This window comes from Pectinophora gossypiella, chromosome 17 (assembly GCF_024362695.1).
Source record: "Pectinophora gossypiella chromosome 17, ilPecGoss1.1, whole genome shotgun sequence".
NCBI classification, from domain to species: Eukaryota; Metazoa; Arthropoda; class Insecta; order Lepidoptera; family Gelechiidae; genus Pectinophora; species Pectinophora gossypiella.
Genome location: NC_065420.1, coordinates 1,839,959 through 1,858,550, shown reverse-complemented (window position 1 = coordinate 1,858,550; position 18,592 = coordinate 1,839,959). Strand labels below are relative to the sequence as shown.

Here is an 18,592-nt window from a genome sequence, read left to right as displayed (position 1 = left end):
GTCTAGCCAACATACAGCCACTAATTACGTAGTGATGTCTTGGACATTACTTCGTTTCATAAACGGTTTATTGATTTTTGTACTGTCGTTTTCATTCTTATAGAATTTATTTTCTATATTATAGTTTTAATACTGACTTTAATCTTTTAAAATAACCCCGATTGGGTATACAAAACCGTAAAAATAGACCTATTTTCGGTTTTTGTGATGCAATCACTTTCAGTACCAACATAATAAACAAAACTGTACACTTGTCATTTTCTTGTCAAAGTGTGTCCGTCATCAAAAGCCAAAAGCCATTTCATTCCTTATTTTTGGCGAAGTTTTTTATCGAAATGGCTGAATCTGCTGCAGAAATCCCGATAACTATAGAGGAGACTGTTAGAGAAACCATCAAAAATGTCACGGATAAGCCACCAGCGAGTATTGAGGGAATTGCTATTGCCTACTTGAGTTTAGTTGTTATGGCTATTTTACCGATATTCTTTGGATCTTTTCGATCTGTGAAGTATCTGAAGGAGCAAAAGGTCAGTATATCTTCCATTTCTTAGTCATTCTTATCGTTTTTGTGCTTTATACACCGAAAAAAATGAGCCCAATAAGGTGACGGCACGTCCTATCGCCGTGGCATATTATGCCCTTCGCAAACACGCCGCAGACTGCATACATTAATTAATATTATGTTAAACGAACTATTTATGAACCTATCTTTTAATTAAAATCCCTAAATAAAAATCTCTGTTACAATATGTAATATAATTGTAGGGCAATTTATAATTTGGTACTTTGAACTTAATTTTGATAGAACATAATTCATTTTAATTTAAATGAGTTGTTCGAAATACTTACAAGTCAATTCATCCTAACATTGTACCTATTTGATATGTAAAATTACTGTTAACTTTAGAGATTATTTTACTTTTTAGGATTAACTCCCTTAAGCAATGGCAAAATTACCACATTCTTAACTTGTAAAAGGAAACAAGTTGTTAAAATGTATGTATGTACTGGTGTTAGTCATTAGCACCTAAGGATGCCTGTATTATGATGTAGTAGTAGTTTTAGGTAGATGAGACGTTTGTTATGTAAAAAAATGACGATTCAAAGTGTATGTATAGCACCTATTGAATTTGATGAAATTCACACCAAAAAACTAGACAAGGAAAACCCACTCAGTGAGTGGAGCATAAAATAGAAAGTGATGTAAATTTCTTTGTCCTGGGTTAGAACCACCTCTCCGTATTTGATTTTATTTATTTATTAATGACCATGAAAAGAGTTAACAACAAATCTGTGAATAATATAAAATAATATCGTAATTTTTACCCTAATTATAGGTGAAAATAGCATGCAATGTACACTAAATAATATTTTTAGTCAAAATCTAAATCTTTATTTTTTTTTCTGCAAATGTTTGAGAGGAGATATTACTTTCACTCATAAAACATAATTGATTTTTTTTATATCTGTAAGTTAGAAAATACCAGTGGAATGACTAATAACTTAAAAGTAATTACCTAATTATGAGATTATTATTATGACCCTTGTTAACAAATTTGTTTGTGGTGGAATCTAATCTATGTGCCTAACTAATAAGTCTTATTTTATGTATCAAATCCTAATAAATATCAATCTATATGACACTGAAAATTTCCTTTCATGTACATACACTTTTATTTATTTATTTATTAATTATGGACACTGTGTTCAAACATGACTGACTGTGTAGCCAAACTTGTTTTTCTACTTCCACTGATAAGAATTTCATGAAAATTGCCACTTTCTAAGCAGTTTATTTTCTAAGAGTTTACTTCTATTTTAAAAGAGTTTATACTGACTAAAAATGCTAAGTTATGAATAAATAAAAGAACTTGTTGGCATAAACAACATGATAAGAATGTCATTTAAATGTTTGTAAGTTAATTCACATGCATCTTAATGAATGCACAAGAAATTATACTGGTTTTTTAATCTAACTTAAAAAACAAAGTTGAAAATTATAAACACTCCCTCCTATGCTGGATTAGGAGGCAATAAAAGAAATGAGAAATATGTATTGTCTCTTTCGCACTAACGGTATACAGCTTAGGATGAAAGAGACGAGAGGTATGTCACTTTAATCATCTTTGTTTAGGATATTCTGCTCTAACCAGTATACTCTTAGCACCTCTATGGCCCTGATTCCTGCAGACACCTCCTAATTTTATTTTAAGTTATACCTGTCGTTTTCATGTACACCGAAAAGGAAAAGGAGAAATGATTGACAGCTGTTAATTTTAAAATGAATAAGAGAATAAATTAATATCCCAGGCTGAATCACATAGGTATCTCATTAGTATACAAACGGTTAAACGTGTTGTCTTCTATCATGTGGATTATGAGGTGGATTACCAACCTCAGCAACCCTAGTGTCAGGGTTATTATCGAGCCGCCAAAGGCCCCTGACATGGCTCATGTAACAATTACTAACTTTCATCAGTAAGTAGTAACAGGGACCAACGGCTTAACGTGCTTTCTGAAACACGAATCATCTTACTTTCGGACAATCAGGTGATCAGCCTGTAATGTCCTAGCCAAATTAGGGATCACAAAGTGATTTTTGTGATGTGTTCCCGCCAGGATTCGAACCCGGGACCTCCGGATCGTGAGCCCAACGCTTAACCACTGGACCACAGAGGCCGTTAACGTGTTAACGCGGTAACATGTTGTCAACTTAATTTAGTCGGATTATATGTCCCACTGCTGGTCACAGGCCTCCCCTCAATCAACCGGAGGGGGTATGGAGCATACTCCACCACGCTGCTCCACTGCGAGTTGGTGAAGGTGTTTTTACGGCTAATAGCCGGGACCAACGGCTTAACGTGCCTTCCGAAGCACGGAATCATCTTACTTTTTCGGTCAATCAGGTGATTCAAGCCTGAAAAGTCCTTACCAAACAAAGGACAGTCTCACAAAGTGATTTCGACAATGTCCCCATCGGGAATCGAACCCGGACCTCCAGATCGTGAGCCTAACGCTCTAACCACTAGACGACGGAGGCTGTAACATAACATACTTATGTTATATACAAAATTGTGTCTGTTTGTTTGCAGGAGTCCGGCGAGCGCGCGGAGACGATGTCCAACAAGGACGCACTCATGTTCCCCGTGATCGCGTCCTGCGCTCTGTTTGCGCTCTACGTGTTCTTCCAGTTCTTCTCCAAGGAGTACATCAACCTGCTGCTTACTGGGTACTTCTTCTTCCTCGGGGTGCTCGCGTTGAGCCATCTCCTCAGGTTAGTATTATACTTAATACATATTCAAATTCAAAAATATCTTTATTCAGTAGGTAACATAGTTACACTTTGAATTGTCAATTTTTACATAACGAACGTCTCATCCGCCTAAAACTACTGCAGCTTCTCACAACCTGTATAGCCGGGGAAAAGAAGCTGCAAGAAAAACCTCGGCAAAACATAAATAGATGGATAGATAAAAACATTTAATTGGTCTACAGAAAGCTTATTTTGAAGTACTAATTACAAATCCAGGTAAATATAGAGACCAGAAGCTTTGGCCTGGATTGAAACAAGCTTGTCTATTGCGAGGGTTATAACCAGGGATGTACCGTCAAAAAGGCGCATAAGTTATGTAAGAAGAGCTTTATTGCTGCTAATCATTAGGCAGACGGAATCAGAGTACAAGAAAGAACAATTTGTAAGGAAAAGCAGCCAGTGTCCTTATTTTTTATTTTTTTTATTTATTGCTACTTTCGCTACAAGACCATTGGCCGAAAAGTGGAACTTAAATAACATGAAAATAACAAAATTGAGTATCCTAAACTTTAAAAATTTAACAACTTAAATTAAGCTATATAAAAAACAACAAGGAAAGGAAAAAAAAATAGAATATGAACTTAACAAATATTAGACGGCACATTAAAACATGAAATTTAAGAATTTAACGGATAGGCACATTAAAAACATGAAATTAACCAGTGTCCTTAGTATTGAGGAGTTTTTTCAACGGGAAAATTGCCATCATTGATTGTAACCAGTAACGTTTGTCCCCACAGCCCAATAATCGCCCTAGTGGTCCCGGCGTCGATCCCTAACGTACCGTACCACATCCACTTCACGCGCGGCGACAGGGACGCGCGCACCGACATCGTCAACTACAAGTTCTCCTCCTATGACGTCATCTGCCTGCTCATCTCGCTCTGTCTCGGCGCCTGGTACCTCTTCAAGAAGGTTGGTTTTTGGACTGTTAAAGGAGGTCTGTTGTTGTTGTAAGAGCGGTGGGCCCAGGAGATCCGGGTTCGATTCCCGATGGGGACATTTTCACTTCACTTTGTGAGACTGTTCTTTGTTTGGTAACGACATTGCAGTCCTGATTGTAAGGTGATTACGTGCTTCGGAGGGCACGTTAAGCCGTTACTTACAGATGTAAGTAAGTAGTCGTTACATGAGCCACATTCCCGAGAAATGCATTTACGGAGGTAAGTGACCTAACCTGTATTGGGCTGGTTTCCCCTTCGCGGGTTGGAAGGTCAGACAGGCAGTCGCTTCTGTAAAAAATCGGACCTGTCAAATCTTCAGGTTGGGTAAGCGGACCCTGTGGCAAACGGGATAACGCTAGGGAGATGACGATGACTAGGTGACATGAATATGTATTTATTTTTTTGTTGCACCATCCCGCATCCAAGTTGTTTGTAAATGTTTGTTTCCTTTTGGTGGTTGCTAGAGCAATAAGGCCGCCCAAATTGTACTGTATTCATGTGTTATGTTTAGTCTGATTGTTGAAATTTAGTTCTGTGCAATAAAGTATATTTGATTTTATTTGATTTTGATTTGATGAATGTTTTTTTTTTAATCAAGGGGAGGCCTTTGCCCAGCAGTGGGATCGTATAGGCTAAATAAGATAAGAAGAATGATTTTACCCCCACAGCACTGGATCGCGAACAACCTCTTCGGCATAGCGTTCGCGATCAACGGCGTGGAGCTGCTGCACCTGAACAACGTGGTCACCGGCTGCATCCTGCTCTGTGGCCTGTTCCTCTACGACATCTTCTGGGTGTTCGGCACCAACGTCATGGTCACCGTCGCCAAGTCCTTCGAGGCGCCTATTAAACGTGAGTCGATGATTCATGTTGTAATTATGAGTGATAGAGTGAGAAAGAGTGGGATTCGTGTTATATTATGAGTGATAAAGTGAGAAAGAGTGGGATTCATGCTATATTACGAGTGATAAAGTGAGAAAGAGTGGGATTCATGTTATATTATGAGTGATAGAGTGAGAAAGAGTGGGATTCGTGTTGTATTATGAGTGATAGAGTGAGAAAGAGTGGGATTCATGCTATATTACGAGTGATAAAGTGAGAAAAAGTGGGATTCATGTTATATTATGAGTGATAAAGTGAGAAACAGTGTGATAAGAGAGAGATGTGGTGTAAAAGACAGTATAGTGACTAAGATTGAGAAGGAAATGTTAAGTTGGTTTGGACACAGAGCGGATGAAGGATAATAGGATTACGAAAGCGGTATAGCGGTATGGATTACATAAGGTTGGTGGTAGAGCTGGCACGGCAAGCCTTAGAAGGACGTACATTGACCAAATTGGAGATGTCCTTAGAAAAGGTTCAGTACGATCTACTCAAACCGGACCTGTCAAATCTTCAGGTTAGGAAGCGAATCCTGTGAAAAAAACGTGATAACGCTCGCTAGGAAGATGTGTGCTTCAAAAACCTGATACTAAACATACATAACATAAACAGCCTATATACATCCCACTGCTGGGCACAGGCCTCCCCTCAATTAACCGGAGGGGGTATGGAGCATATTCCACCACGCTGCTCCACTGCAGGTTAGCGGAGGTGTTTCTACAGCCAACGGCTTAACGTGCCCTCCGAAGCACGGAATTACTTTTTCAGACAATCAGGTGATTCAAGCCTGAAAAGTCCTTACCAAACTAAAAAGTGATTTCGACGATGTCCCCATCGGGAACCGAACCCGGACCACGGAGGCTGATGCTGGCTGCTTTAATTCCAGTGGTATTCCCGCAAGACCTGCTGATCAACGGGCTGAACGCGAGCAACTTCGCGATGTTGGGACTTGGCGACATCGTCGTGCCTGGCATCTTCATCGCCCTGTTGCTGCGCTTCGACAAGAGTCTCAAACGCGGCTCAGAGTTCTACTTCAGAGCCACATTCTCCGCGTATATACTGGGCTTGTTGGCGACTATATTGGTGATGCATGTGTTCAAGCACGCTCAGCCAGCCCTGCTGTACCTAGTGCCGGCCTGTCTCGGCACACCCTTGACCCTCGCACTGCTCAGAGGAGACATCAATGCTTTGTTTAGGTAAGTTGATCTTCGTCTTATTAAACTAATGATATGATAGATACAGTGTTATTGACGTCGTAACAAAAACTTTGAGGGATGATTCAGACCATGATAAGATAACAAGTGAAATTTTCCGTCGCAAAGGTATAGAATTAAAAATAATTAAAAAAAACAAGAATTTTCATGAATTTTTGAACTAATAACAAAACAATTATAGGAAAGTTCATGGTTCTATTTTTAATTATGATTCTAATAACTTGTCATCTATTTTTTTTTATTTTAAATTTCGGTTCTATGCAGGAATATGGGACTGAAAATAATTAAAAAAAAACATGAATTTTCCATTAGGAAATTCCACTTGATATCAACTCAGAGTCATGGTCTGAATCGTCGTAGTCTATATGTACAATATACGTAGTCTAGCGACTATTCGAGTTGTTCGATTTACCTTGCGGCGCTGCATAAACTCAAAATCTTAATTAAACATTTCCGACAAGTAATACACTTACCATCGATTTTAGTACCAGTTAAGTAGACATGCTAATTTTTTTTCGGTATGATGTCACTAACCCATTGCGTTCAATTCCTTTCCACAGCTACGAAGACCAGCCCGCGCTAGTGGAACCAACAGCAGAAAGCAGCAAGTCGAAAAAGACTGAGTAGAGAGAAAACATACAGCACAAACCGCCGTGTTCCGAGTACATAAAGTTTATTTTTCTACAGCATGACAACGGGGGACCATGGCTGTCTACGACATCTTTAATATGAGGTTACAGTTTCATACACACATTAGATCATGCCTATTTCAGTGCAAGCACGTTGACGTGAAAATAATTTAGACGAAGCACAAATCTAAATAAAAAACATAACATCTACACGTAGCAAAATATCTTCTAAAACTTGACAGTCTAGCGAAGGTATTTTAAACTTCATTGCCGCGTCACTAGCAAATTTTATCCGCCATTTTGTGCCATCAATGAGTTAAAACAAGATGGCCGACTTAATAAAAAGCTCAATTTTACCGCTGTTTAATAAATGTAAATAAATAGCTCCGTAATCGGCAATGGGATAGCGTAGTCTAGCATGTTACCTGCTCCGGTTGTTTGAGGGCACACTTGTATCCGGCTGTGGGACTTCTGTTTATGTAAATGTGACGTACTAAATTATATACCTTGTTTTAAAGATGTCGTGTTCAAGCCAAGATAATGTGACTTATCCATGCATTTTTATTTTAAAAGCAAAAGTGCATTTGCTAATGTTTTTTAATTCTTTTGCGACTTGGCAGCCAAAGTATATGAGAAAGCGGTTTGAATGGAAGATTAGATCTATTTAAATATATAATATATAAAGAAAATGTTAATTATAAAATAAATATATAAAAATTAGCACGCCCGAAAGAATATTACTTAAATAAGTATGCATTTGCACAGACATAATGGTGTTTTAATTTAAATTACCCGTAGGTATCCGATGTATAATTTTAGTGAGCACTGAAGAGAAGTTTAAATTTCAAACGCACAAATTGCAATACAAAAGATTCTAATATATTTTGGCAGTCAAGTGAAAATATGATTTATATAATATTGTATTGACGTTCAATTGTACACTTCCTAATAAAAACTAAAATCTTCCAATGATTGGCTCATGCTAGTATAAATGTAACGTACACGTACAGATGAACGGGCACAGATGTGCTATACGCATAATTATATTGAAAATAGGTTGTATGTTAAACGTTTTTAGACCGATTTAAACATAAATAAATTATATTTTTAATACAATTCCTACCAACTTAATGTTGGTTTTTTTTTTCATAAACTATTTTTTTATACTGTTTTTTTCTGTTCGCTATTTTATGTTAGATATTTTTAGTAGAAATTGAATTGAATCATTGTATATAAAAGTTTTGTTTCAAACGAGAAATGTGAAAATATTATTATATATTTAACGTTATAACGTGGTGCGTCGGACAGCTGGTGGCTTATAATTATAGTCATGAAACAAAGTGCCTCTTAGACACTGTATAAATCATCTGGAAAAGGTGTATGAGGCCTGATGAGTCTCTTAGGCTGAGCTCTCTGTCATACGCACCATGTTAGAGCGAGAGAATTATAGTTTATTAAGTTTTATTTTTGTTGTCTTTCGATATGTTCGCTTCCCTGAGTTACCGACGTCTAGAATGCTGTCACATCCCTTTAGAATTATCAATGTAAAAATTCCTCATACTGTAATGTAAGTGCCGCTTAGTGGAGAGAAAATTATTATAACAAAATGGTGCCGATTCGGGCAGACAAAACTTTTTTTTCATACCACACGATAAGAAGAAGAACTATAATATGACAGCTTTAAATAATAGTGGGGTCCTTCACTTACGATGAGTGCAAGATAGAGCTAGTTTTCTGTCGAACTAAATTAAAATTATGTTTGCGTCTGCAGAAATCAGCACCAATCTGGATTTAACTTTATAGCTCATCGTACGTACTTGATATGCTGTCTTGTTTAGACATTGTATAATTATGAGATTAAACGAACTTACCTGTAAGTGAAGTTCTATCTCAATTATACGAAGCTCCTTGTTCGAGAGGTATTTACAGTGTAGAGACGTAGACTACACTGTAAATACCTCTCGAACAAGGAGCGAGTATAATCTAATTAATAATCTGATAGCCATTACGGAATTTATCTGGCAGATAGTGCTACTGTTATCAGACACTAAACCAAGGAGTTATCACGATAATTAGTCAGCAATTGTTGAAACAGTCCCTGATAAAAACGCTTCACATCGTCCTTCATTATGCGCACTGCTAGGGAGTGGAATTCTCTGCCGTCTTCTGTATTTCCGAATGCATATAACCCGGGTGCTTTCAAGGTCAGAGTGAACAGGCACCTACTGGGCGAACTCGCTCCATCTTAGGCCTCGTCAATGCCTTCGGGCAAGTCTGGGGCCAAGAGCTAACCCATCAAAGGTAAAAAAAGGTATTTTAATTCTTGAAAATGAAAATCAATGAGTTATCACCTTTAGTATATTCTAATCTTAAGATTTTCATAAGATAATTATTTTATTCCATAGTTCCACGGATTAATATCCTTAGTCATCAATGAAAAATCTTTAAAAAGTTACAAAAAGACATTCCGGGCACAATTTTACATAATTTATCTATATAAATTATCTTTATGTATATCAAGTATGTACGTTTAAATTAGACCTACGTTTCGCACTGTACTTGTAATTTAATAGAAAGTATGTATGTATGATTAACGTCGTATCCACCGCAAAAAAAAAACTGGACAATATGGCGGCAAAATCGAAAATAATATTTATTTTTGCCAAATCCTCAACGCACACAATATGTTAAATTATTTTTAAGACAATATATATTTATTGAACCGCTAAAAACAAAACTAACATTTATAAAGGTCTCATACACAGAAGTACCGCCAGCGCCGTGTGTTGCGAGCAGCGCTGATATGCGCAACGTGATAAAATATATTATATTATCAATCGATTCAATATTTTTTTTCGAAATCGATAAGTATGTTTTTTCCCCTAACATGCGTGCCGCGTGTCACGTGATTTTGTTCGTATTTTGACAGAATGGCATGATTTATTTGGGTTCACATATTAGCACCAAGCGACAAAACGACATAATTTTATCGTCAGAAATTCAGAATCGATAAAATTAAAAAAATATATATCACGTTGGGCATGTGAGCCTGTGAGCCCTACAGGGGTTGAAAAATTACTGTACCGATTTTACGGACCGATAGGAAATCGGTACCGTAATATCATACCGGTATGATAAGGGTAGCGAGTGTAATTTTAACTTCTTGTATATTACCTTATACTTGTCAAACCTTGGTTGAGCGCCATGGAGCGGGATTGTCTATGGAACGGCGCCGCAACAGATTTCTGTGTGCAGCGAGCTTATTAGCCAAATAAATAATATTGTCTTAGATAATTATTTGTCAATTTTGTACAGAGCTATCGGTGGAACGACAAAATTCCGAATTCTATCAATTAATGTAAAGATAATCACCTACATTGTAATACGGTATTTGTACTAGGAACGATGAGGGCTGACTTGGTGACAAACACTCGCCAATGTAAACGTTATAAAATAATAATAAAAGAGGGTAAAATGTGTACATAACTTTTGTTGTTTCATTTTATACACATGAGTATTGGAAATACTCGTATTAAGCCGTAGAGGCGGACAATGAGCTCGCGATAACCAGCACTGCAGGACCCTGATACCGACTCCGCCGATGCGGTCGACGTTTTTTCTCATACAGCGCTTCTCGCTATCAGCTCCACTGGGACCAGAGTACAAGAAAGAACAATCCGAAAAAGAAAGGCAGCCAGTGTCCTTACTATTAAAGAGTTTTCACAAAGGGAACATTCCCACTTTGGGAACATTCCCGGGAACGGCACATAACTGCACACTACCTTGTTTTTTTTTTAATAACTGGGTACAATACCTATTTTACTATTTTTTCCGATTTTTCACACAGAAAACAAGCCAGTAAGACCACTGATCGACCAATCAAAGTTACTGGTAGGATTTTTTTATCGGTACTAGCAACATTACAGTTGTGTCAGTCATTTAGATTTTTCATTCCAATTACATTCAAACAGCTGTTTACTACACAGAAGCACTAATATACTAAACGAAAAATTAATTAAATAAAGTGAAACTTAATCGATATACAAATATTATAATCCAACTTTGCAAAAAGTCCTTTAGTACCATGTCTGAAATCTTAGAAATCGACGGAAGTGTGCTTGAAGGGGTAAGCCGGCGAACTATTCCACTTTAAGTGTTCGTCTTGTTTACATTATTAAAGTTATTTATCTTAATATTTTAGGGTGGTCAAATACTGCGTATATCAGTATCTTTGAGTGCGATATTGGGTATTCCCGTGAGAGTCACAAACATTCGAGCTAACAGGAGTAGGCCGGGGCTGGCCGCTCAACATTTAAAAGGTATGGTGCAATAATGTGTAATGAAATTAAAATGAATGACATATCGTTTATAAAGAATATATCTTATAAATGTAATTCAGATAACGGATACCGTGCATTAGGGCGTCTGCATGTTGAGTATGCTTGTGTGTGTGTTTGTGTTATAAATCGTAATTTTGATATAAATCAAAAGTAGTGTAGTGTGTGTTGTATTTGAAATCGTATTCAATATTAGCTAGTAAGATAAGATTAAAATTATTGATTCTCGAGATATACATAGATTTGAATGGTATAGAATTGGGTCGTGTACTAGGTTCAAGATAAATTATGAAATTCTGATTACTAAATAAAGACACATCTAAAACTAACGAAAAACATTTTCTTTTTTCTATTAAACTTATTTATGAATTTTAATCAAGAAAAACGTAATAATAAGTCCGACATTTTGTCACTTTTTCTATGACGTCACAGAGTGCTTTTTCATACAAATTCCATAGTAATTTCGTGTTTTGACGTTTAGTAAAAAGTAACTGATTTGACTAGTTGGAAACTAGCCTATTGTAAAGATACATGACCAGAATACTAGAAACATGATTAGATTGACAGCAGGACAGAGATATAGTACAGTGCTTAGTGTGAAGAGACAAGAGATATATCTCTTTTGCACTAACAGTAAACAGCTTAGCATGAAGGAGATGGGAGATAAATCATTTTCCATGTTACATTTAACAGGGTACAGTGCGAGGTATCCACTTCATATACAAAAAATACAAATCCAATTCAATTCCAAATTAACATTAAAATTAACTTGAAAACTTTTATGTTTTCTAAAGGTATAGAGCTGGTGGCTCAAATGTGCCAGGCCAGGTTGAAGGGCGCCAGTATTGGCTCCACAGAGATTGAATTCATTCCTGGCAAGCTCAGTGGAGGGCAGTATATTGCGGATACTATGACTGCTGGGTGAGTTAACTCAAACATGAAATCGCATGGATTACCATAGACCACAGAATCCCACTTACCATGTTATTGGCTTATGTAACTTTTATTTTATTTAATGTTTTATCATATAAGCTGTTGGTGTACTTTTTTATAAATAAATAAATAAAAATACCAGATACACCATGATCCTAACACACCACTTTCGCTTCTTTCTGATAAATCAGCTTAAGTGCAATTCTTTATAATTATACATACATAAGGTCACGCCTATTGCTGTTGGGGTAGGCAGACACCACAGATTTCCACTTACTCTCTAGAGTTTCTAGATCCTGATAAAGGTGATGTGGCTGTATTTTATAAATAAATAAACCACTTTTGCTACTTCTACTCTCATCAAAGACTTCATGCATGCTCGCCGTAATTCTTTACCCTTATTAAATACGTTAATTTTCACACTAAATAATAAATTAGTATTTATTACTATAAGTAAATAAATAAAATACAATAAATAAGTAATATTTCAGTTCAATAAGCCTGCTGATCCAAGTATCGCTGCCATGCGCACTGCTTGCGCCTGCGCCGGTGAGCGTGTCTCTGCGCGGAGGCACCAACGCGGACATGGCGCCGCAGGTCGACTACATGGGCGAGGTGTTCCGGTACATGCTCAACAAGTTCGGTGGAGACTTCTCTCTTGACGTACTAAGGAGAGGGTTAGTCTTAGTTATTTGACTTGAATGATAAATAACGTATTCAACATACATACATACGTAAACTCACGCCTATTTCCCACCAGGGTAGGCAGAGACTATAGAATTCCATTTGCTTCGATCCTGACACACTTCTCTTGCTTCCTCCACATTCATCAATCGCTTCATACACGCACGCCGGTTCAGAGTAGATCGTACTGAACCTTTTCTAAGGACATCTCCAATTTGGTCATCGTAAGTCCTTCTCGGTCTTCCTCTGCCAGCCCTACCATCAACTTTTGCTTTTGCAATTCTATTATCCTTCATCCGTCCTACGTGTCCAAACCAACCTAACATTCCCTTCTCAATCTTAGTCACTATAACGTATTCAAAATTAATAATAAATAACGGTTTGGATGCCATTTTCTTAAGTGTCATCTAAAATATTGAACTATTACACATTATTCTCCTAACACAGGCTTTTATGCTTAATAGGAGTCATCAACCCTAACTTAGAATTTACTTTGTAAAGTGAAATAAAATATTTTCATTTTCAATATTTCATTTTCATTTCATTATTCATCAGTTACTATCCGAAAGGCGGTGGTCAAGTAAAAATCGAGGTGACTCCCGTCCGATGTCTCCAGGCTGTGGACGTCACGGAGCGAGGGGACCTTAGGGGCGTACACGGGTGGAGCTTCGTCGCTGGTACCTTGCCGATAGGAGTAAGTTATTTTATACAAATAACACCTTGTGGAGTAATTAATTAGTGACACTGTAACGAAAAAAATTAATGTCTACTTGTTCTTGTAATCCAATTGTTGGAATGTACTACGGCTCGATTAATAGATTTCATGTCCGTATACACAACAGGACCCTTCGTCTGATTCGATCGACAACCAGAGTTTCACTTTCGTAATATTTAGTACCTTCCGAGTAGTGTAAGAAAAATAATAGTACCTTTACAGTTAAACAAAAAACTTGAATTAATTTCCAGCAGGACCCTCCGTGGTTTGAAGGTCTTCAGACCATTGGTGTATATCCCTGTATAGCGGTGCATTAGTACCTTCAGATTATCTTCGTTTTCTTTTAAAACAAATATTAGTTTATAAGAAATAAATCTACAAAATCTTTATACTGCCAGCAGGACCCTTTTTTGTTTTGGTGCTTTCAGTCCAGACATTCATATTTCCTAGCAGCAGTATATTAGTACTTTTCAAAAAAATATCGCTTAATTAAAAAAAAATGTATTAAAAAGTAATAAGACTGATTCTTTATCAGAGAAAATATTCTAACACTTTTATTTATGTGATGCAACCAATGAAATAAAAATCAGTTTTCATGTTATATTAGGTAGGTACGTAGTTTAATATCGTCAAAAAGGAAAACACAATGAAAATTATAACAAAAAATAAATTATATTTACAAAAATTTACATTAGGAATTATCAATCAAAATTACAATTACCAATCAAAATTACAATTACCAATAGAAATTATCAATCAAACGTTGTTCAGCGTGGGTTAATAAAGATCATAGTAGATCATTGGTTGCATCACATAAATAAAAGTGTTAGAATATTTTCTCTGATAAAGAATCAGTCTTATTACTTTTTAATACATTTTTTTTTTAATTAAGCGATATTTTTTTGAAAAGTACTAATATACTGCTGCTAGGAAATATGAATGTCTGGACTGAAAGCACCAAAACAAAAAAGGGTCCTGCTGGCAGTATAAAAATTTTGTAGATTTATTTCTTATAAACTAATATTTGTTTTAAAAGAAAACGAAGATAATCTGAAGGTACTAATGCACCGCTATACAGGGATATACACCAATGGTCTGAAGACCTTCAAACCACGGAGGGTCCTGCTGGAAATTAATTCAAGTTTTTTGTTTAACTGTAAAGGTACTATTATTTTTCTTACACTACTCGGAAGGTACTAAATATTACGAAAGTGAAACTCTGGTTGTCGATCGAATCAGACGAAGGGTCCTGTTGTGTATACGGACATATAGATTTCCACTCTTCGCGATCTTTTGCAGCCTCCATGTCTACTTGATTGTACGTACTAAAAACGATTTTATTTTTCAAATTTTGTTGTGAGCTAATGTTGTAATGAGGGTAAAAATTCGCCTATTTCGCCCATCAGGTGTCGCTACTGTTGTTAATTTTGACAGTTCCCCGTACAAACATTATTCTTTCGGTTATATTTTTATACTATAATCCTTTGCACAGCGTTTAACTGCAAAATCATAGTGTTATATTTATTCTCTAAAGATCGGAAAGAAGAAAACTTTAAATTTTTTATTTTAAATTAAAACTGCCTTTTAGAACTGGCTGCTTTTCTTTTTCATAACTCTTCAGATGGGATGCACTCCACGTTGCTCCACATTTTATGGCAATTTATTACAAATTTTAGCTTGTCAATTATGGAGAACTGTCAAAATTTAGTAACATTCAACAGTGCTGCCGCCTACAATTGAGCTTCTAGTTTTTATCCTCTTTAATTATTTTTTAATTTATCCGGTAGATGGCGCATCAAATGGCGAACGGCGCGAAGCAGGGACTACGGAATATATGCAATAAGGTGAACATAGAAGTTTACAAGGAAGACAGAAGCATGGCGCCCGATAATTGTAGCGGCATTATGTAAGTACTTTAATACATTGTTTTAAGTTTACGCGGTTATTATCATAATTAAAACACATAGTAACGGGTTCTTACCGCGTTTAAATGGAGATATAAGACTCATCCCGTGATCATGGCACTTGCAACAGTGTCGAAATATCGGAAGTCTCATATCTCCATTTAAACGCGGTAAGAACCCGTTACTATGTGTTTTAATTAGTACTTTAATACATACATAAACGTACGCCCGTAATCCTTAACGGGTGGGCAGAACCACAAGTGTTCAGAAGATAACTTACAGCTGGTTAGAACTTTGGCCTCATCTGGAGGTCCAGATTCGATTCCCGATAAGGATACGGTCGAAAAACACTTTGTGAGACTGTCCTTTGTTTGGCTAGGACTTTGCAGGCTGAATCATTTAGTTGTCCGAAAAAGTAAGTTAATTTCGTGCTTCGGAAGACACGTTAAGCCAGGTCTACTAGCCCAAATGCTTTCACCAACCCACAAGCAGTGGAACAGCATGGCGGAGTATGCTCCATACCCCCTCCAGTTGATTGAGGGGAGGCATATGCCCAGCAGTGGGACGTTTATAGGCTGTTTATGTTAGAATGTTGGTTTTTACCACATGAACTTGTTCTATCTAGCATAAATGCTTGAATTGTATGCGGAAACATACTTCGACAATGAATTATCTTCGATTTATTTTCCAGTCTTGTAGGCGAAATGACTTCAGGCTGCGTGGTTGGTAGCGACGGGCTCGGCAAACGCGGCGTAGAGCCGATAGAGGTGGGCAGGAAAGCTGGGGAGGAGCTACGGAAGGTGCTGGAGAGTGGCGCTTGCGTCGACAGCCATGTGCAGGTACATACAGGGTGTTAGTGACATTGTCACGAAAACTCAGGGGGATGATTCAGACCATGATTCTGAGTTAATATCAAGTGGAATTTTCCGTCATTAAAGTATGGAATTGAAAATAATAAAAAAAAGTAAATTTGCGACGGAAAATCCCACTTGATATCAACTCAGAATCTTGGTCTAAATTATCCCCTTCAGTATTCGTTACGATGTCACTAACACCTTGTGTATGCTTACATACATAAATATCCCATATGCGATGACTGATGACATACGTCCTATTGCTGGGCACAGGTTTATATCCATAATATTTGATTATTTATTGAAGAACAAAAATAGATAAGTCAAAAATCGTACAAAAATCTTGTTTCTTACGTGTGCCGTCTAACGCGCATGTGTGAGGGAGACAGACAACACGCTCCCTTACTGCTTAACGGCTTACGGCCATCTAGACTAAAGTGAGACCCAGAGGGGGTGTGGTAAATCAGGGGGGTAAAAAGGTCACATCAAAGCAATTCATCGAAAAAAACAATATTGCAATTTGACATTTGCGCATAAAAAAGTAAGTGCGTAATGCAAATAAATGTCAAATAGTAATATTGTTTTTTTAGGTGAATTGCTTTGATGTGGCCTTTTTAATTTTAACCCCCCCCCCCCCCCTGATCCGCGCCCGATACGAATTGGTGCGGGGCGAAGAGTTACCGTTCTATACGTAGTATTATTCTTCATTCCATGATTGTGATTCTGCCCACCCCTCAGGGAATACGTGCGTGGTTTTATATATGTTTGAAGTTATCTATTTAGCAGTATTCACATAAGCTCACGACTATGTCCCAATGCTGGGCCTCTCACTGACCTTTTTGTTAGACGAACGAGCATATTTCAATGGTTCTCATAATGATTTCAGGACCAGCTGATAATCTACATGGCTCTAGCGGCAGGCAAGTCTACTGTTAAGGCGGGAGAAATTACGCTACACACGCAGACTGCTATCTACATAGCTGAAACTATTGCTAAGGTGAGCTTCGCCAGTATTTTTCTATGTTGGTAATAGAAAGAATATATGTATATATGTATGATGATACATACATACATAGCGGTCAAACACATAACCCTTCTTTTTGCTTCGCCGCAGTCCGGTAAAAGGAATTGGGTAGTATCCTATGTCAAAAACACATTTGAAAATTCTAATTACTAAATAAAGACATATTATCTAAAACTGTTAAAAAACATTTTCTTTTTTCTATTTAATGTATTTATGAATTTTAATCAAGGAAAACGTAATAATAAATTCGTTATTTTATTTCATTTTTTTTCTATGACGTCACAGTGTGCTTTTCCATACGTGTTTTGGTGTTTAGAATAGTAACTGGTTTGACTAGTTGGAAATTAATCTGTTGTAAGAGTCCGCGAAAACGAAAGAAGTCCGCGGATTTCTATGGAACTACCTATATGACAAATCGGAATAATTTTATGCAGATACTGCGATGCCAGCGCCGCGGCCGCAACTTTTTTCGTGACGCGGACTCTAGCATAGAACAAGGAATAACTCTAGTCAGCAAATTGACAGTTGCTGTTTTATTATTTAAACTTTGTTTTTCTTTGCAGACTAAATTCACGATAACGCCGTGTGGGGAGCACAACTTGATTCAATGTACCGGTATAGGTTTCATAAATAACAACCTACCACCTGCGTGATGTATTATTTTATATTCTAATTTACTGTAATCTAGTCAATAAATTATTTTATAACCTTAAAATATTGTTTATTTTAATGACTAAAGTATGGTAGTGTGGTGTGCGAAACTCTTGTAATACGATTAAAATGGAACATCTCTTGTCTCTTTCGTATTAAGCTGTATATCGTTAGTGCGAAAAAGAAATATCTCTTTCGCGCGAACGCGTGCTGAAGCCCGCTATCGTCTTCGCCGCGTACGGTTGCTCTCTCTCGCTCTAGAAAATGACGATTGTAAGTAACAGAAAAGGATAGAAATATAGGAAAGTGCGATGGAGTGTTATAACTCCCGGCAAACTTCTTGAGCATCAGTGTCGTAGTGGGGGAAAGTTCGCGCACCTACACTTCCGTGCAAAAAAAAAAACTTTTGATTATTTTCTTAAATTCATTAAAAAGACCAATTATTATTATATTATTTAATTATGTAAATAAAACTAAACTTATATTATTTATTATAATTTATTAAAAC

General features: G+C 36.9%; 2 protein-coding genes across 3 annotated transcripts; both read left to right on the top strand.

The window, feature by feature from the left end:
• The first annotated feature begins 244 nt into the window (after positions 1 to 244).
• On the top strand, positions 245 to 10,468 carry LOC126374392 (minor histocompatibility antigen H13). The gene is made up of 6 exons (XM_050021019.1): positions 245 to 527; positions 3,093 to 3,274; positions 4,054 to 4,228; positions 4,926 to 5,109; positions 6,026 to 6,335; positions 6,914 to 10,468. The coding sequence occupies exons 1-6, from the start codon at positions 336 to 338 to the stop codon at positions 6,978 to 6,980; spliced, it is 1,110 nt and encodes a 369-aa protein (XP_049876976.1). The 5' UTR covers positions 245 to 335; the 3' UTR covers positions 6,981 to 10,468.
• A 454-nt stretch (positions 10,469 to 10,922) lies between these two features.
• On the top strand, positions 10,923 to 18,148 carry LOC126374395 (RNA 3'-terminal phosphate cyclase). 2 transcript variants are annotated; one of them, XM_050021023.1, is made up of 9 exons: positions 10,923 to 11,108; positions 11,184 to 11,301; positions 12,114 to 12,240; positions 12,744 to 12,929; positions 13,492 to 13,630; positions 15,439 to 15,557; positions 16,247 to 16,394; positions 17,296 to 17,406; positions 17,997 to 18,148. In XM_050021023.1, the coding sequence occupies exons 1-9, from the start codon at positions 11,067 to 11,069 to the stop codon at positions 18,084 to 18,086; spliced, it is 1,080 nt and encodes a 359-aa protein (XP_049876980.1). In that variant the 5' UTR covers positions 10,923 to 11,066; the 3' UTR covers positions 18,087 to 18,148. The 2 variants fall into 2 exon arrangements, with proteins under 2 accessions (XP_049876980.1, XP_049876981.1); XM_050021024.1 differs by lacking the exons at positions 10,923 to 11,108; positions 11,184 to 11,301 and adding an exon at positions 11,821 to 12,025.
• The last annotated feature ends 444 nt before the right edge of the window (positions 18,149 to 18,592 follow it).